We start from the raw sequence: 22910 nt of genomic DNA on the forward strand, positions 1-22910 counted from the left end.
ACTATTTCAGATAATGTCAACGTGTAATGTATTTATTGTATTGAAATTAAATTGATATTCAATCTTAAAATAAACAACACTAGGGGTGCCCTGTAGCTCACCTGGTAGAGCAGGCGTCCCATATCCAAAAGCTGACTCCTTACCACAGCAGCCCAGGCCCTTTGCTGCATGTCGTCCCCTCTCTCTCGTCTGTCACTATTGATTAAAGGCAAAAATAAATAAATAACACTGGAAATGTTAAAACACATCATGATTGATGTGTCTTCAACACAATCAAGCAAGTTATCCTGATAGTGTAAAGTTGTCCTATCTTGTAAACCTGCCTCGGATCAGCTGAGACACACTCAAAATACTTATTTTACATATATACACACCACACTCTCGGGTTATATGTGTGAATTATGTCATATGTAATTTATGATAAAAAAAATAGCTGATTAGGCCTTAAAAGTGTTAACATGCTTCTGTAACAAAGCCATCAAACAGACACAGAGGTGGTTTTACTATGATCAGAAATTGGAATACATGACATGTAGGCCAGATACCATCATCATCATTTATTCTTTGTTTGATGCATTTTCAAAATGTGTGTTTGTAGGTGCAAACCCATACCTGACGTTCCACTGCTCCAGCCAGGGCACCGTGCTGATCGATCTGGCACCAGACGACAAGGAGTTCCAGTCTGTGGAGGAGGAAGTACGCAAACATACGTTTTATCCACACATCTAACTTTATTTACACAGAAACAGAGAAACGCTACACACACTTAGGTTGATAGTGGTTATTTTTTACCTCACTGCTTGCATGACTGTATAGCAGTTTGGTCAAATAATTGAATGATTTCTCTAGGTGGGTTTTTAATTTTAAATGTGTGCATGTCCATCATGAGTAATTTCAGCCACCTGGCAGAGGACACAGCACACAGTGTCACCACAGTACAGTAACACGACAAGAGACTCCATATCAGTGGAACTGCTCCACTGACTATATTGCTCTTGTAAATGAAAGCAGTAACTCAAAGAGACAGCAGATATCAGTCTGAATGGGTTTAAAATTAATGAGGACCGTCAGATGTTAACAGAAATTTAACGGGTAATTTAAACTGTAATTTTTACTTGAGAAGTTGAAAAATGACTGACATGAGGTCTCTGTAGACGGTTTCTAACACTAGAAAACGTAGCTCAAGTCCCTCTGCATGTCCACACCAGTATTTTATAGTTATTAGTAAGTTCAGTCATTAGGATGATAAAATCACCATCATTTTGTAAATCCAGCAGTTGCAGCTTCTGTACTATTTTACTTTATGTTCTTCTTGTGCTCAGTTCTGTCTTCTTCACTGCTGATGCCACACCGTCTCACCGTTTATTAGGCACACCTAACCAAAACTAATGCAGTCTAATACAACAATCCCTCCATGAAGGGAGGATTTATTGTAGACTGCTGTATTAGACTGCATTAGTTTAAACTAATACCTAATAAACTGGCAACTGAGTGTATGTCTTTGTCCACAAGTCAGTAACAGCTGAAACACCAGATATCAATCTACAGAACTAAATAAACAATGTCAGTTAACAGAAAATACAACAGATAATCTTTTAATTGTTAATGGAGGTTAATAGGAAATCACTTGCTTTTCTGAATACGAAAACACACCTGGGCTGCCGAGGTAAAAAATGACTCATTAGGTCTCATTGTGCTAATGCTGTCCAGAGAGCTGTATGAATCACACCTTACGCTATTCACATTTACATATGTGGAAACTGCATTTCATTAGCATGTTTTATCCCACACATTTCCCAAGTGTCAAAAGCTTTGCATATGTGTCTCATTTTGATTGTCTTCTGTCTGTTTGTATCCTCCTCAGCTACAGAGCACCATCAGAGAACACCGCGATGGAGGCAATGCAGGTGGAGTCTTCAGCCGGTACAACATCATTAAGGTGTGTACTGAACACACACAGACCAGTTTTCTCTCTTGATGATCACAAACGAGGCATTTGAATTTAATTAACTTACAGTCAAGTTTAAATGTGGCGTTTGTCTTTTGCAAATACATTTAAATTCTTAATTCACAGCACAAGTGACACATACCTTTCTCTCTTCATCGCCCTCTGTTCCTCTGACTCTGCAGATTCAGAAGGTGGTGAATAAGAAGCTACGGGAAAGATACGCACACAGACAAAAGGAAATTGCAGATGAGAATCACAACCATCACAACGAGCGAATGCTCTTTCACGGTAAATTAACAAGTGATATAGTTCAGCAGGGTGGCTTTCCTCATTGTAATAATCATAATAATCTTTAATTATATTAAGTTTTTCAGCAGTTCTTGTTGCTTTACTGTCACTTCATTTTTATGTCACTTTTTGTGACTGGTAGGGTTAGTTTTAGTAAAAATGCAATCGCATGACATTGTTGAAAGAGGCAATGTATAAATTCAGAAAAGTTTGGCAAAGTCATATATAACTCTTTGTTTTGCTGCTAAACCTGGCTGTTTGACTGTATACACATATCAAGACACATCTTGTTTCCAAGATGCACTAGACTTGAATGTGTTTCCCTCTTCATTGCCTTTCTGTAGCTTCAGTCACTTCCTCTTAGTTGTCAGAAGTAAACGCAGCTTGATCTTCTGCATCAAGGTTCAACCATTCGTGTGCTCGGAGATGAACTCCGTTTTGTACTGCAATGTTTTCATTCTTGCAGCCTGACCGTAAGCTTGAATGAATCTCATTAATCTTCCACGTCCCCCTTTCAACCACAAGGCCCAGTCAGGACTGCAGTCGTGTTCTGTTTCTTTAAACACTGTAGAGTAGAAAATCCCAGGAAGTCATCTGGCTTCTGTGATGCCTGAAACGGTGCGTCTGGCACCAACGATCATACTATGTTCTAAGAGCCTTAGATCACGGATTTCCCAGGACAACACTTAGTCAAACAGTATCTGGATCTCTCTACCTTGTCTGCATTCTTTATACTTTGTGCTTTATTTGTTTGTGATTCACTGTCTCGACAAGACAGCTGTTTGGGCTGTTTATAAAAGCGGAGGTGCACTAATTGCAGCGGATGGTAAATATAGACTTGACATCAGAGACACTATGTTTTTATGACAACTCTTTAAATTAGTATTGTTAGCTACTTCCATTTGGGGCTCCAGAAAAGGATATAATACTGTTTTCAAGCAGGTTCCCATAAAGGAGACATGTCCACACAGGAAGTGTCCCTGTCTCCACAGTGGAGGTCTGCAGACAGAGTCTATTGCATGGACTTAATATGAATGTGTCCTTTCTCCCTTTTGAAAATGTCTCCTGCCAGGTTCTCCCTTCATCAATGCCATCATCCATAAGGGCTTTGATGAGCGACATGCCTACATCGGCGGCATGTTTGGCGCCGGGATCTATTTTGCTGAGAACTCCTCCAAGAGCAACCAGTACGTGTATGGGATTGGTGGAGGCACAGGATGTCCCACCCACAAAGACCGCTCCTGCTACGTGTGCCACAGGTCAGACCTCTTATTACTTTAGATCAAATGTATATAGCAAAGGGAAACTTAACTGAAACTAAAAAAAAACTAAAACTTACTGTAACATATTATTACTATCATGTATGAATTAAACAAACAAATGATTGAGTGTGACATCTGATACAGACTGCATATGTCCATTTATGTGACCTCACCGTTGACAGCATCATTCTGTGTGTTTGTATTTCAGGCAGATGCTGTTCTGCAGGGTGACGCTGGGTAAGTCGTTTCTTCAGTTCAGTGCGATGAAAATGGCCCACGCCCCCCCCGGACACCACTCTGTCATAGGACGACCCAGCGTCAACGGACTGGCGTATGCAGAGTACGTCATCTACAGAGGGGAGCAGGTTGGTACACAAACACACACACACATTTGTTTATGTCTGTTCATGTGTGCAAAACACCTTTGTTACATAATTGTATGAAATAAGTAGAGTTATGCCAGTTATTTTCATTATCAATGAATCTGTGGATTTTTTGATTTTATCTATAAATATTTCAGAAAATATTTACAAATGCCTCACAATTTCAAACATCTTCAAATCCAAAAGATATTCAATTTAAAAGGATATAAAACAGAATGCAGCAAATCCTCACATTTAAAGAAATGACTTAAAGGCTAATCCTCATTCATTTATTTTCTGTTCTATTAATATGCGTTTGTATGCCTTCAGCACTAGACCTAATATTTAGTTTTACTTTGATATGATGTGTTCTTTGTCCACAGGCTTACCCAGAATACCTGATCACCTACCAGATTGTGAAGCCTGAGAGTCTGGCCACGCCTGCAGCAACCCCAGAGCAGAAGTCCTAAAACGGACTAGAGACACTCTCTAAGAGGACTAGAACTGAACTCTAGAAGCTGTTTCAAACCTCAGACCCAAAATGAAAGTCTCCACAGCTGAACTTGAGGTGGGTCAGGTAAAGTGTCGTCCTGGCAGTCGTCAGATGGCCCTTGGGAACGAGACGTGGATGTGTCTAAACAGAAGAGGAAGAGGAGGATGAGGAGGCTGAGGAGGCAGTGTCTTTTAGTTTCGGGGTACAATACAAAGCAACAGAGAGCAGAAATCCATCAGCTTCTTTAATTAATTGGGTCTAATTTTGCAGGAGAAAAAGAAAATCGTTTGATCAACACTTCTGGAAGTGTACCAGTGAGCTAATTTTTAAATGTGCAGGCCTCTGGCTGAAACAATTACGAAAGCAATTAGAACAGGACACAGTCCAAAACAGAACAAACATCCCTGATTTTGCGCCTATGCACTGCTCATGTATTCTACCCCCCATTTTTAATGTGTTGTTTTGATATCGTGTCCTCTTTCGGCTTTGTGCATCATCCACAGCAACAAAACAACACCCCGAGGCCACTTCCAGAAACAGCAATTGTCGTGCTGAGAGAACAGAAATCCAGTGCATTTTATGTTACAGCTTGTCACATTTTCACCAATGAAGCTCGTGTAAACAAGACACAGCTTTCTGTGTTCTCTCACATCTTTTCTGCTGCAAACAAAGAAGAAATGATGAAACAAGTGTGAGCAGGGAGTAGTAAAACAGATTACAGCGGACAAACACCCAGAAGTCAATAAGCAGAAAACAACAGACGACCACAATACACTGCTGCTACAGACTGTCCACCACACCCCAGACCGGGACCACCGTTTTCCAATTCAATGTAATCCTGTGTTTCGGACTCAGTATCTAACGGTCATTATCGGAACTACATCTTAAACAACTTCCACATTGGCTCTGACAGTCAAACATGGTGGTTGGTCCATAATTGACCATAAGAGAGCAGACTGTTGCTCTGTATTTACAAACACACACACACACACTGCACCCAAACTTGACTCATACTTTCCCTCTTCATTTGTATTACAGTTCACTCAAAGCTGCACGTGGCAACTCAACGTCTCGATAAAACAATACTGAGAAATCTTGTCAGGTGATGTCACTAAACTGCACACAGCAAGCACTGTTTACTGACCTAGCCAGTGTGTGATCTTTTATGTCGAAAAGACAGATACAAAGATAAAAACATTAAGTCAGAGTGCTTGCTTTCTGATGTTGTAAAGCTTAGTTACATCGCCGCCTTTGGTGTGAGAAGTTACCAACACAAGAAATAATTTAGGGACAAAAGTTTGACTTTGATTGGGAAAAATATGGGATGTTATTGTCTCTGAAGCCCCACGTCGTGATTAATCCTGATCTTGTCACGTGCAGCTTAACCTGTGTCTCTCATGTACATCTGGAGCATATTTTTGTTTTGTGTTTTAATCTCTCAGAGGGACCCACATTCCCCCTGTGTTGTTGTTTACATGAACCTGCTGCCTTCTTCCCCCCTTTCCTCTCAACTTGTAACTGTTGATGCCCCCTAGTGGTGCAACCGAGGAGTTGCTGGCGTACAGTATTGAGTTGTTGGGTACAAATATACTGTATATCAGGAAGGCATTTATGTCGGGACTCATTTTTACACAGAACTGTTTATTTGTGTTTGTTGGAGGTATATTCCATTTTAGTTTTCTTTTTCCATAATTTCTAGGTTGTCTTTATACTCTGAGTTTACACTCCTCAAGCATTATAAGCAAATGTGAAAAGTGAGCCTGGTCACTGTATCTTAGCAAGCCATTCAGCGGGCTGGTCACAGGCTTCAGGAAGATATTTATATAACCAGAAATCTGCAGGTTTACTGAGGTTGATGATGACGAAAAGGATGATGGATATGTTGTACATAAAGCTGAGCGATCACACATCTGTTTGTATTAACCATTCATAGTGACACACTAACAACAAACTACGTACTGTAAGCTTGAACGGTTTCTTTTTTCTTTTCTTTTTTTTACTATACTGACCATGTTCTTCTGTTGATAGTTTATTTATGAGTATTGTTTTTAATTAATGACACTGTACACCACACGGGGCCACACACAAGTTTTGTTTCTTTCATGTCGATAGTGTCAGGTCATGTTAAGCAGTGCTGAAAGAAATTCCTTGAAACCTTCCTCGGAATGGAGAGGCAAATGGCCTTAAAAGTTTTTGAGAATGAATAAATTGCCTTGAAATCACTTGGAAACTCACATGCAGCAGCAAAAGACAGATGGCTGGTTTATGTCTATTACAAAAAAAAAGATTTTTATCAGTTAGGGACGGGCAGTTTCAATTTGACAAAGCTGTTCTTATATCTGATTTATTTTTTTATCCTGACTTTATTATTACAGTTTCTGCCAGTCAAACTCAGATTTCAGCTGATTTGCACTTTCAAAGTGAAGATGATGTTGGTCTGAGGAAACTGCAATCACACATTAAATCCGTGTTAAGTGTTAACTGAGCCTAAAATCTTAATGTTTTCATTGGCAGGTTAAAATAGCCGCCCCTGAGACTATTACACTAAAGCCTTTTTGTCAGACTATTTTCCAGCCGTGAAGTTTTCACATCAGAATTTTTTTCCCTCCACTCTGCAGCACACACATTTGATTTCAATAGTTCATCCCAATAACAATGAATGAGAAATTATTTGAGTAGCATCACATTTCAGCAAATTACAAAGTGATTCGTTGCAGGGAAAAGGAAATGAATTAAATGCAATAAGTAAGTACGTGGAACAACAACTGATGACTCAAATAAAAATGAGAAAAACTAATCTGCTTGAAATTAAATTGTAATGGGAAAATATTTTCAAAGGGAAACAAAAACAGTTACAGCACTGAGACACAATTAACTCAGTATATGGCCCTATGTTTTTTTGTTTGTTCGTTTTTAAGATATGACTGAAATTATGAGACCTTTCTCTTACACACATAATGTCCATCAAATTATTGTTTATCCTCACAAAGTCAGTTATTTTAGATAATTTCACAAAAGCATTTATGAAAATGCCCTTATCTCACTTTATGAAGCTTGGATTCCATTTTTAAACAGGTAAATGACTAACAAAGCGAGTGTAAAGTCGGTTTTCGTAGCTTTTCCTCTTTGTTTGTTTTTTTAACACCTTCTGTGTTGATAAGTGTTGACTGTTGCTGATCAGAGTCAGCACTAGGAGAAAGGTTTCAGATAAAGTGGCAGCGTCACTGCCGGCTCTCTCTGCATACAGAGCAGGTGGAGTTTATGGTGTTGACCTCATTAAGGTCAACGGCACTGTATGATTTATTAGCAGAGAGCCGTGGGCTTTGTTTTAAATCAGTCTGTAAATAAACTAACTCCAGATGGGCCTTTTAATGGCTCTTTTATGGATGATTTTGAGTTTATTTTGAGTTGCTTTTTTCCCCCTTTGAAAGACTTTTCAAAGACTTTTTTATGTGATAACTATCTGAATTGTGTTTTTGCTGGTCTGTCTAGAGGGCCAGTCAACCATCTTGTAAATAGTTTTGAGGGGGGTGTGTGTGGGCGCGCACGTATGTGTGTGTGTTCAATCAATCCATGCCTCACCTTCTGACCTGCCTTCTAGCAAAAGCCACCACTTCAATTAACACATTTCCTCATCAGTAATGTTTGACCTCCTGTTGTACAGACGGTTGTACAGAGCTGCTGACCAGCCAACATGTGGAACAGAGAAACTCCTCACTCTTGTACAGAAGAAAATCCTTAATAAAAAGAACTTAAAGGGTTTTTTTGTGTCTTATTTCAGTTTACTGGCACCATGTGGTTACTAAACACGATGTACTTTTTAATTCATCTTGCCTTCAGTATTTTTTTGTTAATTTACCTCAAGTCAATTTTGTCAATCCACGAAGCAATTTTCAGGTCTATATATATATATATATATATATATATATAGTCCAGAGCAATATATATAAGCCCTCAATGCAAAATATCAGAAACACAATACAATTCAACTGCACCACAAACCACAGCCTACAAAATGACCTCAAAGTTCAATCAAAGCCACTCAAACAGTTTCAACAAGTACTGAACATGAAACTCTTCCTTCCACTGTCAAACTACAACCCGTTTTGATGAATGTACTTTCATCAGAACAAGGTAATCAACAACTATAAGCATCTCTTGGTATCTAGTGCCGAATGTAATCCAGACACAGTGAGATCTGGCAGACCAAGAGGGTTCATCTCACTAAAGGACATTTATCTTCTTGTCTGAGATAAGGAAGGCAGTTAACTGTCTAAAAACTCCAGTTCATCCTGTTTCCTGTACTGTTCAATTGATTTTCCATGTTTGCTAGGAGATGAATGGCCATGAGGGTAAAATCGTTTGGTGCTTCAGCCTATCCAACAACAGAAAGAAACACTGCAATTCATCAACCCAAACACTCATCTGGATGGTAAATCAAGATAGGGAGAAAAAGCAAAATCATCAATACCCCCACAGATAAAGAGAGCCAATAAACCCTTTTGGTAATCCATCTAACCACCGGAGGTTCTGGCATATTGAAACCACAGGGGCCAGACTGGAGCCAGCTGGGCCGGTATATTTCACCCAAATAAGCACTCATTTTAGCAGTGAAGAATTTGTTGGGAAGCAAAGTCTGACAGGTTATCTAAATGCAAAAGGTGTACAGTAGGACACTGTGACTTTACCAAACAAAAAACAGTTTGTAGTACCATTGTTTTGTGGTGTAAGAACTACTAGAAATTTAATTCTGCATTTGTATGCACATGATATATGACAAATTTAAAAAAGAACAATTGTATCTTTTCATGAACACGCATGATTACTGCTAAAATAAGAATCAAATTGAAAACTACCTTGAACACTGGGTGGGAGAATCCTGCCATCATCGCAGTGATCGCAATGACCAGCATCTCAACGCCACCCCACTCCTCATCCACCAGATACACAACTTCCTCAGTGACAGATCGCAGACTGGAAGGGTCAGCACAGCAACATCTCCAACCAACACTGGAGCTCCACAAGGCTGTGTCCTCCGCCCCTTCCTCCACACCCATGCTAATGCTAATGGCTGCACTAGCCCATATGATGACAGTAACTCTTATCAACACTCTCTCATTTCATACAGTGGTGTAACAGTAACTGTCTACAGCTGAATGTTAATAAGACAAAAGGAACTGGTCATCTGCATCCCCAACACACACTACACTTTCCTGAGCCCCATTTCCATCAGTGGTGAGGCAGGTTGAAAGCTTCAAATACCTTTGAATCACAATGGACAATAAACGCACCACTTATAACGCTGTAAGCAGAGACTCTATGCCATCAAAACTCACAGCACTGCTCACATGAAAAAACATTTTAGTAGAGATTTTGCCATACCACTACTCATTTCCACAGCTCAATTACCATTTCTTTTTCATTCAAAAATATGATCAAATCAAGACGCAATTCAAATTTAAAAATCCACTTTAATTCCACTTCAATTTCAATACTGGAGGTTAGATTGATAATGACAGCAAATCATTAGCCTCTACACACATCTGCGATAGGCTACGAGACATCAATTATTTTAAACTTAAGTAGCACTTTAAATTACTAAACCACAGCATCACATTTACATTCACACATCTCTTATCCACCATACAAGAATATATACACTACTACCAATATAAAGCTGTGAAGTAGATATCAAGATAGATACCACAAACATACCACACTATCAATGAATGTATACCTCCAGACCTCTTTTTATGCATGTGCTTGGCATCCAAAAGTAGCCAATAAGGTCTACAGGTTACTTATTTAAACTCATTGCACACTATGCAGCTCATCTTCACATCTAAACACGAGCAGCTACCAAACACTCACAATCAATCAACGAATAAATGCAAAGTGAAGAGATTATTCAAAGTTCCTGTGGGCTCTGTCCTCGTGTGTCTGTGTAGACAAACAGCAATAACATTAACAGCTTCAGGGTCCAGGCAAACAAGGCACACAACAATATATATATACTCTATAACAACTACACAGACACGGAACATTTAAGCTAGCTAAGCACCAACAGTAGCGAGCAAAAAGAGACCGAGAGGGTATATGTTTGACTCACGTTATTTGACGCTGAAGTCAATTCTCCTTTTCTTCATGAAGGCAAAGTGGTTGATATCCATTTCCTACTGCACGTGTTGCTACAATGGTAGTTATCGTATGAAACTCACAGTTGTTGACACAAACTCCTCATCTCCTCCCTCCATCACTGCTAGCTAGTAACGCTTGCAGAAAGTGGAAAACTTGCTAAGTTTCTTGGTTGTTTATTTACATAACTAATTGTCTACAGTTATTTGGAGATTGGCAAAAGTGCGGCTGGCTTCACAATTACACCGTCTTGTATATTTACAGTGTCTCGCAGGCAATGGCGGCGACCGTATCTGATTGTTTGACGCCAGTTACTTTAATTACCAATCAACGGATATCACCTTGGATTCACTTGCGCAGTACCAGCCGTTAAACACCGGAGGGCGCTGTTTCACTCGTCTGCTGAAAGCAAGCAAGCAAGACTTCATATACTAAAGCACATTGTATTCGGGGGGAAAACAAGCCTTACAGAAAAACAAATATACTGTATATATACATTGTGTACAAACAAAAAATAGGCCAATTAAAAACACACACAACAAAACAAAGCAAATATAATGCTATATTTAAACCTTGGAACAACCACAGTGTCCATGATGACAGATGACCTTATAGGTTCATACTGGACAAGCAAGTCAGAGAGGTGCCATAGGAGCAAGGCCAGGTAGAAGAATTCAGACGTTGTACTCAATTCTGAGACTAATCACTGCAGAGATTTGATAAAACGGATGTGCTTTCTTGTAATGACTGTGGCAGCAGCATTTTCATTTAATTATAGTCAGCGGTCAGGTAGACCAGTGAGGAGAGTATTGCCAATAATAGGTAAATATATGTATGTGCCTGAGACATGAATAAGTTTCTTATAATTTTAGGATGATACTAGGTGGCTCAGATTTCTGACCCGTACGACATTTTCTGGGAGAGAGGCTTTACAACAACATTTTTCCTGCTGCAGAGGCACCAAGATGAAGAACTTTCAGTTTTGCCAGTGTTAAACTGCAGACAAGTTGTGGGGCATAAAGTTGTTTATTCTTTTAAAGCATTCAACCTGTGACTTAACAGGGCTGAGGGTTGAGGAAAGTCAATGGAAACCTATAAGGAGATTGGAAAATTATTAAAACTTTTTATTAAAATGACAATAATAGGTATTTTGGATAGTAAGTCAGTTGGCTTGCGTTAGTTCGTGAGATCCTGCATTTTTTCAGGAGGGCCACGACGACATCCCAACGTGCTGTCACAGTGGCAAAGGCCCCCCTATGGACCACCGGGTAAGTATCATGAAACTCTCCAGTGCTTAGCTCAACGTTTTGTGGCTGTCGTCATCTGACATAGGACAATTAAATAATCTCACCACTAGATGGCGCACCGAGATAACGTTCCTTTCTCTGAATGGTGGAATAAAAAACATCCGCATGAGTTCCCAAACAAAGGAGTTCCTTTTATTTTAAATGACAAAGAATACACATGCTGTTCATTGATTTCAAATTTAATCACATTTAAAAACAATTGTTTGAGCTTTTATATAGATTTTATTTATTTCACATGAATATATATTTGTATATGCATCTATAATTTTCACCTACTGGTATGTACATAAGAGTTCTATATTTATTTCTACCAGTCATGTTATTGTTGTTTGTCCTTTTCATGGAAATTTCGTGTCTAACACTGGAAACAATTTAAACCATATTCAAATTCCTTGTATGTGTACACATACTTGGACAAAAAAGCTAATTCCAAGTAATGTAAAGCACAATTAGAGAGGTGCCTGCATATGGCTGTGGAGATTAGAACACCAGTTGTAGTACTTGTGTATTTTGGTTTTCTTGTAACATGTTACTGTTATTGCATCACCTTCACTGTATTTGACATGCTGCAGTTTGTCTTTGACCTCTGGCCTCACATTATTTTGGACAACTTTCGAAGCAAAGTGTGATTAATTGATTGGAAAGTTGTATGAACTTAAATAAAAATCCCCCTCTACTTGCTTCGACACTATTATGTGGAAATAAATCTGTGATTAGATGAGTCATTCGATGATGACGTTTTTCTTTTCTTGAGCTCGCATTCGCTAAACCTGCATTATCTATTGTATCTATTGTTCTACATCTGTGTGAATCAGCACAACTATACTATTCAGTCTTAATTTTCATATGATAGCCTTTTATCAGATTGTGTGTATCTATTCAGTTTCACACACCATCATGCAAAGAAAGCACATACAACTTAATTAAGAACATTGTTTATTCAACAGTGGATCTTCAGTAATAAATAAATGCACAGATCATTCATTCCACAATAAAATTCAGGGAAAGTTTTTTTTTTTTTATATATATATAAATGTCCAAGTGGAGGATTGATATTGCCATGATGGGTAAACAGCATTGACCAGACAGAGAGGGCAGTCGAGTCAGATGGACTAACACAGAGAGGCAGACAGGCTGACGGACAGACAGACCACACAGATGTGTACAAAGTATTGCGTTTTTCACTGATTGGCTCTCTTTTCTTTTCTCGCTCTCTGTCTCTCTCTACATGGACAAAATGTCTAGTCAGTCTACCATCACCATGATGTACAAATCAATCATAAATTATAAATACAGTATTGCATCACTTCAAAGTGCTACAGAGATAGGTGCCCACAATCTTCAAAAACAGAAAAGGGTTTGTTTTCTTTGAAACCCTGTGTGTGTGTGTGTGTGTGTGCTTGTATATCTGTCTGTGTGTACATCAGGACCCGGGTATAAAAGTGGTTGGACTTTGTGCCTTTGGATGTCTAGCACGGAGTGTAGAGCTCAGCCCAATCAAAAGCAGAAGCAATACAAACATTGTCTCAAATTGTGATATTATGAAACGCCCTAAAACTTCATTGCTGTGGTTGTTTTCCTTGAACGGATTGTAAGTACAGTATTGCATGACTTCAAGGTGCTTCAAGGAGAGAGATGTGGACAACCTTCAAAAACAGAGAAGGGTTATGCTCGTGTTGTACACTTGTGTGCGTCAGGACTCTGATATACACTGAATGAACTGAATTATAAGGACAAGTTCCGGTTATTGGATTATGGCCCCAAGGTCAAAAGTGTTCCTCTCTTTTTCTCCATCACTCCTTTTTTTTAGCATGGACAGTCCCTGATGTTTGGTAAGCAGAGTGTAAAACACCCATGTTTGGTAGGTGGATCTGTGAAAACATCGGAGGAAATATTGCTCCTAAAATTTCTCCAATTTGCTCAAATTCAAAATGTCAAAGCACACTTCAAACATCGCTTTAAATATATCTAGTTTTTAAAGTTTTGTCAGCCTGAAAGATCGCCATTAGTCTGACGCCTAATATGGACTCACACCTCCTCAGATACAGTATACTGTGTGTTTGCGTCCATCTGCAAGTGTGCGAAAGTAGAGATGAAGAGAGGAGTTTTTGCTCTTTTGACATTGTGGGAAAAATTTGCCCTCTGATCTAAAAGGAAAATCCAGGAAAAGACGACGTCGTCACAAAATGTCCCAGAGGCAACACATGCTCAACTAATTTTTTGTGATGACGTCATTCTCTCTGGGCTTTTCCTTTCAGCCCTTTCATCCAAAACAACTTATATTTTTTGTGATATAGCAGAAGGGGTTTCCTGCAGTGTGTATCAGGGGCCTGCAGTGGGGTTTCCCGGTCCATTTATGAAGGCCCTGGCCTTTATTTGGCATCTTATTTTATTTATTTAGCCTCTTCAGTGAGGAGGAGCAGACGAGGGGGCGGGCGGAGGGGGGTGAAGATGAGAGGCAGAGATGAGAGGAAGAGGAGGGAAGGAATATAAAAGGATGAAAAGGAGATGAGAGGAGAGGAAGGTGTGTGTGTGTGTGTGTGTGTGTATGGGGGGGGGCAGAGAGAGGAAGAGGACGTATGAAAGACAGGAAGCTCCGGTCGGATCACCGGCAGAGCACCTGTCACTGAAGAGGCTCCTGCTTTCTATCACCGTCTCCTCCCCTCTTTTTTCCGTCCATCTCTTTTGTCTGGCAACAGGAGGGACACCCAAAGGGGAAAGAGCGGGTGCTTAAAATTCCTCCTTCCTTCCTGTGTCCATCTTCTCTCCTAAAGACCTGTTGTCTCCATAGCAACAGACCCTGTCTTCATACTGAGCTTATTCAGTTGGTAGTCATGAATGTGTGTGTGTGTGTGTGTGTGTGTGTGTGTATGAGGCAGAGAGAGAGAGAATGTGTTCGCTGCTCCCTGTGTCAGTGTTTGTGTGTCAGTGTGTCTCTGTGCATGTTGTTGTTGTGGTGTTCAGGGAAGAGGGTGTATCTTCGGTACACGTCAGTCCAACACTCTGAACTCTGAACTCGTTCGCTGAAATAAGTTGTGAAAGCCAGTTCATTTTTGGTCAATCTGAATAAATCTCGTGTTAAAATGGAAGGAGCGTTGGCTGGTTTCTGAACTTTAAAAAGTCTTTGAGTTTTGAATCAGGCACCGTGACGCTTCTCACCTCCCCGCCCTGGAAGCATGTTCATTCTGACAGCTCTTCCAGCCAATGACAGCCCAGTCTGTGCTCAGTTAGTTTTTCAGGGGGAAAGGCTGTGATTGGCTATCCATCAGCAGCCGGGGGAGGTCGTGATCTGGCTGTGGTGTAGGTAGGCGGGGTTCACCACAGAAACCGGGAAGTTGAAAATGAACGGAGAGGTGGGCGTGGCCGACGTGGAGGTGGTGGTCGTCGAGGACTTGGGTCCGAGCAGCGGGCTCGCCGTAGCGGCCGCTTCGGCGGCGCACGAGGTGGCGAGGAGCTGCGACTCGAACTGCAGCAGCTGCCCCATGAAGCTGAAATTGGGGGAGATGATGCTGCGACGCCGGCGCACAAACTCGAAGGCTTCGTCCAGACGCACCCGCTTCCTCTTCATCAGGTAGGCCAGGCAGATGGTGGCGGAGCGGGAGATGCCTGCTTGACAATGGACTAGCACTCGGCCACTGGAGTCCCGTACTGAATCTGAGGAGAGAGGGGGTCAGAGGTCAGAGGTTTCTATGGACAATAAATATAATTCAGTTTTTATAGGCTACTACTAAAAATCTCCAGACTGAAATATCACTATTGGATGGATTGCCATGAAATTTGGTACAGACATTCGTGCCCCCAGCAGGATGACTTGTAAGAACTAGTGATCCCATAACGTATCCTGTAGCGCCAGCCTCTGGCCAATTATTTGTATTTGTCCAATACTTCTGTTTTTGACCAAATGCCTGCAAAACAAATTACATTCCCATCAGCCTCAGCTGTACTTGCTAATTAGCATATGTTAGCATGGTAACACGCTAAACCAAGACGGAGAACATGGTAAACATAACTCCTGCTACTGAGCAGTATGAGGTTTTCTATGAGGTTACCCTTGCAGAGCAGCTAGCGTGGCTGTAGACTCTAAGTCTTGTTTTTGTTTTGTTGCTATCATTTTTTTTCCATGGTGGTTTCCTGCTAAAGTGAACTGAACTGCATGTTTTCCTGTTCATTTTATCTCGAAGCAAGGGCACTAAGCATGTTTGTAGCATTTCATTTGAGGATGAGCTTTTCCATCAGTTAGTTTCTTTAAGGTGAAAAAGGACCCATTTGAGCTTGAACAGCACTGCGGTGTAAAGAAGGGAGAAGTCGATGGCGAGTTCCTGATGTTTGCAAAGTCAAACAGAACAAAATGAATGCTGGACTGAAGCTTATGTTTAGCTCTTTCTTCTTCTGTTCAAAGAGCACAGAGAGTTTTTCTTTTCTTTCTTTTTTTTTCTTCTTTACAGCCACCAAGTATTCTAACCACCACAGATGTACAGTGACGCTTTTCCTCTTTCATTTCCCCACCCCATGCAGTCAAACCGGTAACTAACCTCAAAGTGAGAAAGCAGCAAATCACATTTAACTGAAACACGCAAGTGCAAAAATTTGAGTCATCAGCCTCTTTCACACTTCCTCCCCTGTCCTATTTCTGTCTCTGCCTCCTTCAGTATGTTTAGACGCATGCCATTACTTCGTTACTGTGCATAACCAGATTTAGGTAATAAGTTTGATTAAAGCGTTTACAGTAACTCAATTTCCCCAACAAGCTCAGTTTGAATGATTCGTCGCACAGGCATGTCAATGTCCCGGAGCATGTGTGGCGACTCGCAGGAAATTGGAGGCACAGAACATGAAGAAGATAATTGAGGCACTTCATTTATTGTTTTTTCATGTTGATTAATTTAATCTAATGTTCCACCACTGCTGGCCACGCTGCTGTTTGAATATAAAAACGGAATCCAGTGCACTCCATGACCTCTCTGGAATATTTACTGGCGTTTCTCAAAATGCACAGACGCTTGATTGCCAACAACCCCATCCCTCATTCTTTGTGTCTTGCTCTGCTTTTCAGATGTCTACATTTTGTCTCTCTCAAACTGTCTTTCACACACACACACACACACAGACAGATTTCAGGTAACTCTGTTCACCCGGTAACAGTGGATGAGTCAGACTCTGGTCCCATAGCAGCTAACTATGACGCATACCAGCACCTACACACACACACACACCAGAGTACACACACACAAACATACAGTCACAACACAGAAACCACACACACACACACACACACACACACACACACACACACACACACACATACAATGTCTCCGCACAGCGTGGATATGCAAAACAAAAGCAAATCTTGCATATATTATATACACAAACACAAATAAGGAATCACGCTGCAGAGAAATGATTGATTGGAATATTTGCAAATTCTCTCCTCTGTCTCTTCCCTGATTGTATTACATGGTTTTTTTCTGCACTGGATTGATTAGATTTCGGTAGGATTTTCTTTTGTTTTCTGCCTCTGCAAAGTCTGCTGAAATGCGTGTGATAAAGGGCTACTTGGAAATAATAATTGGCGACAGATTCCAACGAATAAATGTGTGATTTGTCATCATCTGCCTGCTCTATATGCACAGTGTACCTGGAGCATGAAAGCTTTTCCATTGTAGTTCTTTTCTGGGAAGAATTCTCAGACTTTAGACAAGAAATGATGTGCTTTACATTTATAGTCAGTTTGGGATTAAAGAAGAGGGCTTGTTTAGTTATCAGCAAGCAATGATAAAGATATTCCATGAGTTAGACTCAGTTCAAGTAAACATATGTTTAGAAAATTAATTTATTTTGATAATCTACGGTTTCAACTTTCAACTCAAATGTTAGAATTTGCTGCTTTTCCTCATCTTACATTAGAGTAAATTGAATATCTTTGGGTTTTAGCTGTTGCTGGACAAAACAAGACATGTGATATTATCACCTTGGGCTCTAGGAAATTTTGATGGACATTTTTCTGATTAAATAAATAAAAATAATCAGCAGATTAATCGGTAATGAAAATAATCGTTAGTTGCAGCCTTACATATTATCTAGTCATTAATATTCAAAAAGGTCTTTACCCTTTACCGTGTACCTGCAGACACTGTTACAGCTTACATAAAAACATTCCAAAATTAATGAACTTAACTAACATTAAATCTTTTAATATGTGACCTAAAAACGAATCGCACAAAGCACAAAACATGCTGTAGCCTGAAGGAAGCTCATTATATTTGTGGTTATCCACCATGAGAATGCATTTGTTCTGCTGAGATACCACACACACACACACACACACACACACACTTCACACACTTACTCACTGACCTATGAACTCAATGGCCTCCAGGAACCAGCAGCTGATGTCTTCTTTATGGTTGTCCTCCACAGGAATACATTTGTACTGGTACGCCCCCTCGAAGTGGTTGGGACAGTCGGCGGACACGTTCAGCAAGGCAGAGATTCCTATGGCGTCCAAGACCTCTTTCTTTGAGGCGTGGAGGGCGCTGCCAAGGTAGAGGAACGGGAGGATCTCAACTGGGCCGCCCTGGACGAAAGACAGATGGGGGGGGGGGATGATTAATTAATTATTTCTTTATAAATCAGCAGTGAAGAGAGACAGATTTTCTGTTCCAAGGCAGTTTGTTCATAATTCAATCATTCAGTCAGTCAGTTCATTGAGTCATTACACGCAGAAACATCTCCTGACCCGACTTAACTTAGAGCCATGTTGGACGCAATTTACTTAAATGAAAAACAGCTTACATGATAACACAAAGAATCCACTGTCTCAGTGTGCAGCAGAGGCCACAGACCAGATGTCTTCAGTATAAGTGTGACCTCGCTTGAATATTTCTTTTAATCACATTAGCCACGCTTATCATCAGACAGGGGTAGCTTATTATCTGTGTGATTAATGCAGGGTCACTCGATACGGGCCGTTTGTTTCAAGCCAAGTTATTTCCCCATATGGAGACACATCTCTGCTCGCTGTAGGGGCTGTCCGATGTTTCATGCTCGAACCATAGAATTCAATGCAAGCGGCATGTTGTCGATTCATTGATGAGTACAGCAGATTTATCTCAGTGATTTACGTTCACCAGGACACCTCGTACTTTCTGTGATCACACTTCATCAGTGGAAAAAAACACAGATCTTCTGAGAAAAATATACTCCACAGCAACATTTCCTCAGAAAGTCAGTTCTACTCAATAAACATGTGTTTGCAGCTGCTGCAGTGTAAGTGATGTACTTAACATAGCACTGACTGAGGACATGAAGGTTTGTCACATTTCCTGGAAAAAGGAAGTATCTTCCTGAACATAAACATGTGAATATGTGTTTGTTCTTTCCGGTTTTGTTGTGTTTTGCTTACGTAATATTTAAATGCCTAAGCCTACACCAGACCTTCACCAACACTGCTGTCACCCTTTACAATCAAAAGCATTACGCAAAAAAAGTAGGTTTTCATGATTAATACAAAATGTTGGGTTGTCTTCCACGAGTATTTGTGCAAGCAAGCTGTGTCTTATCTGATGTACTGTAGCATCTTTTGAACACATTACATGCCATATATTTATAAAATATTCTCGTCTATACTACATAAAGAGGAACTGTATCCTGATGTTTATATGTACCAATCCAGTTTTTGATTATTTTGAAACATATGTCAAAGTATATTCTAATGTAAGAGTGGAAGTATTGGATCTGAGGGGTCAGCCGGTTTGGCGGGTCTATACCGGTAGTGAGACTTATTGACGAGGGCTCTGTCTGTTTATGTCACTGCCGCTGACGACCTCGGTACTGACACAGCGTCAGGAAATGATCAATACTGCTAAGAGATGTAATGTGAGGAGGGTGGGGGGTGGGAGTGGAGGAAAATAGTGAGTGGGATACCCAACTGGCTATTCCACCCAGTCCATCATTTCTATGCTACAACAGGAAGCTACAGCATTCCTAGAATAAAAAAAGCAAGAAAAAACCCCACCTGACAGTGTGGCCGAGACTATCAAGCATTTTTCTTAGAAAACACACAGAGGCTGGATTGTGTGCATCTCTCTCCTCATGCGTTCCAGGGGAATCACACCCACACCACATGTGACTGTGAACATTGCATAAAATCTGCAGGCTCAAGCAGCCGATCGCTAACCAACAAAAGCGAGGCCTCCCGGGTCACAGGAAGTGACGCAGAGGTGAATCAATGGTGAACTAAGACCTCCAGTGCAGCCTATCAAAAGACAAATAACTAATTTAAACAAAAAGAGGATTTTCAGAAAAGCTTAATCTTAGCATTAAGCTTTTCTAGCATGGCCTTCAGACTGCAGAGACAAGTTTGTAACTACACTTTCACTGCTTTGAATACTAAGACAGGATATGGAAATGCGGCTGAAAGAACGTGGGAAAGTGAACAACAGCTGAGTAGCAAGGCAAATAACCTCCAGTGTTTGCACATGGCAGCTCAAGACTTTTACAAAATAAAAAACTGACTGATGTTGACTGACGTGACGTTAATAAATTCCAATTTTGCTGCATATTATTATAAACTGAATACTTTTAGTCTGACTAAGCAAGCATGTTAAAGACATTGCTTTTTGGTCTTGTGGCAGGCATTTGTGATTATTTTTCACATTTCTGAATGAAAACACTTAGACTTAACAAGCAGCCGCACACACTCAGTAGCAGCTTACACATCAGGCTGACACTGGCAGCACAGTCGTGTCTTACCTGGTCATGGTGTGGCGTCCCACAAGACGAGCAGGCAGAGTCGATGCTGGACTGGCTGGTGAGGGCTGGTAAGGATTTGGTCTTTAAACAATACTCTGGATACTCAGTGAAAAACCTGTCGTAGCCACCTGGAGAAAGAGACGTCGTGATTAAATGTGATGCATCAAATGCAGTGCTTTGCTGTAGGAAAAGGACTATAGTGAAATAGAAACAATCTTATAGTAAAGCATGAGAGATTCAGCCACTACGGGGGACCACAGAAAGACTAGAAGATCCTTCAGGAGCATTACAGAAATAGAGAGTTTTTTTGTGTGCGCATAAAACACCACATAAGCATAGTTGACGACAAAAAAAGGCATGGCAACCCACATTAACATCCCAGCACAATCTGCACCAGGCTTTATTTATTTATTTGAACCGACCCCTGACCTACTCCGTCCTGTGTCTACTGCCGTGGATTTGAAAACAATTTCATCATCCCTTTGCTTTTTGCTTTTTTCTATATGCCTGCAGGCTGACCACCGTTCTGTGCACCTCAGGGATCAAATAAGATTAACTGGGAAAATGTCATGTTTATAAGCTACATACATACACTCCTGTGCTTCAAGGCGCCTGCGTCATTAGGATGCACAAAAAAAAAAGAATGCGCCACAGCTTTGCAGCTTGCAGCAGCTCTGGCTTTCAGATTTCCTGCAGTCTAAATATAGCCTGGTGGGTATATCGAGTGTTGATTTTTGATTTTACAGCCACCCATCGGTGATTTACCCGGAGTGGACTGTCTCTGAGAGGATCATGTGTGTCCTGCAAGTCCCTCCGGTTTGAGGTGGCTTCTACGCATCAGCATTACCTCATTCACTCAGCTCACGGCCATTGGTCTGTGTGTGAATGTGTGTGTAGCCGTGAGTGACTGAGTGAGTGTGTGTATTGTAAAAAATAAAAAAAAATAAAAAATTGTACACCAGTGGATAGAAAGAGAGCAGGCACAGTTAGCAGGATATATCTGGTTTATATGCTAATGGGAAGCTACTAAAACAATATTCAGTATCTTTATGGAGGCAATGAATAATAATAATAATAATGATAATATTATGTTGCTTTAATAATAAAATGAGCAATGCCCCAGCTGGTGGCATATCCATTAAACTAGACTATTAATGACAGGTGGAGCTATTATTATTATTGACTCTAATTTAAAGCCTTAATAAGATTAAATGGACATTATCATTAACATAAACAGTATAATCTTCCAAGTAAGTGTGCGTTTGTCATTATTATTTTCATTATACATCATTTTTTGACTAATAAAAAGGCTTATCTAAGAAGAAACTCACCTCTTGTGACTAAGAAATTGTATTGTAGGTTGTTACTGCCCCATTTAAAGGCTGTATGAAGAATGAAATAAACGTAAAATGTGCGTTGCCATTATTACAACAGCATCATGGGAATCTATGGGACTTGTCATTTATATTTTTTATACCTCTTTATTACCCTATTTTAAAGGTAAAGAATAAACAGCCATTCATCACTAACATTAAATGAAATGCTTCCATGGACCCATTGAGGGTAAATCCTGACATGTAATGACCACATTGAGTGTGATGATGAAGCATATATTCACCTTTGAGCAGGTACATCTGTGTGCCGGCGGAGTCCCTGCACAGCGCGTTGAGCACCAGAGTCAGAATGCTGTCCTCCTTCACAGCGTCGGAGTCCTGCGTCCTCTCGTCGTATAGCACCACGGCGGAGTACATCCCGGAGCGGAGGCGGCCCCGGACCTCCTCGTCCCCGGCCAGTATCTGGTCCAGGCTCAGCGCGGAGCCCTTGGCCCTGCGGCGGACGATAGTGTTGCAGCGGGCGTTGACGGCGCCGCGGATGTGCCCCGCGCTGAAGGCGAGGAAGGAGCGGCAGTCCAGCAGCAGGCACTTGGCGCTGTCGTCCTTTAGGAGACGCTTCACCACCGGGCAGTCCATCTCGCCCAGGTCCTCCATCGCACGTCGTTTCAGTCTGCGTGTGTATGCTTCACTGTCGCTTATCTCCGTCTCTCTGTCTCTCTCTCTGAGCCCCCACCGCCCTCCAAAACAAGGAGAAGGCACACGGATCCTGCGGTGGACTCCCTTAGCGCCTCATCCCGTGCATTGTAACCGCGCTACTCTTTACGCTCAGTCCGGTCACCTCTTTCTTTCTCCCTCTCCCTCTCTGAGTGTTCCTCCTCAGGGTTGTTTCTCTTTTTTCCTTTTTTTTTTTTTATGAATGGGTGCATCGCGTCACGGCGGAGGTGACGTCAACGGATAGCAGCCTATCACAACGCGTCCAGTTTCCCGTCCCCTTTCCTCCTCTGCCGTTCATTCATAAAAAACGACAGAC

The 22910-nt window shown here is 40.9% G+C and overlaps 2 protein-coding genes across 3 annotated transcripts in view; one reads left to right on the forward strand and one right to left on the reverse strand.

The window, feature by feature from the left end:
• LOC139301028 (poly [ADP-ribose] polymerase tankyrase-1-like) overlaps positions 1-4330 on the forward strand; it is a 73519-nt gene extending 69189 nt beyond the window's left edge. For both annotated transcript variants that reach the window (XM_070924276.1, XM_070924277.1), the window contains exons 24-29: positions 599-696; positions 1865-1939; positions 2131-2236; positions 3309-3495; positions 3707-3863; positions 4244-4330. In XM_070924276.1, coding sequence (XP_070780377.1) covers positions 599-696; positions 1865-1939; positions 2131-2236; positions 3309-3495; positions 3707-3863; positions 4244-4330 — 710 coding nt within the window. The remainder of the gene's footprint in view (positions 1-598; positions 697-1864; positions 1940-2130; positions 2237-3308; positions 3496-3706; positions 3864-4243) is intronic.
• A 10671-nt stretch (positions 4331-15001) lies between these two features.
• dusp4 (dual specificity phosphatase 4) lies at positions 15002-22534 on the reverse strand. Its single transcript, XM_070924595.1, has 4 exons — positions 22165-22534; positions 20547-20674; positions 18150-18369; positions 15002-15449 (listed from the first exon to the last, which is right to left on the reverse strand). The coding sequence occupies exons 1-4, from the start codon at positions 22532-22534 to the stop codon at positions 15061-15063; spliced, it is 1107 nt and encodes a 368-aa protein (XP_070780696.1). The 3' UTR covers positions 15002-15060.
• Between the last annotated feature and the right edge of the window lie 376 nt (positions 22535-22910).

This window comes from Enoplosus armatus, chromosome 18 (assembly GCF_043641665.1).
Source record: "Enoplosus armatus isolate fEnoArm2 chromosome 18, fEnoArm2.hap1, whole genome shotgun sequence".
Classification (NCBI taxonomy): domain Eukaryota; kingdom Metazoa; phylum Chordata; class Actinopteri; order Centrarchiformes; family Enoplosidae; genus Enoplosus; species Enoplosus armatus.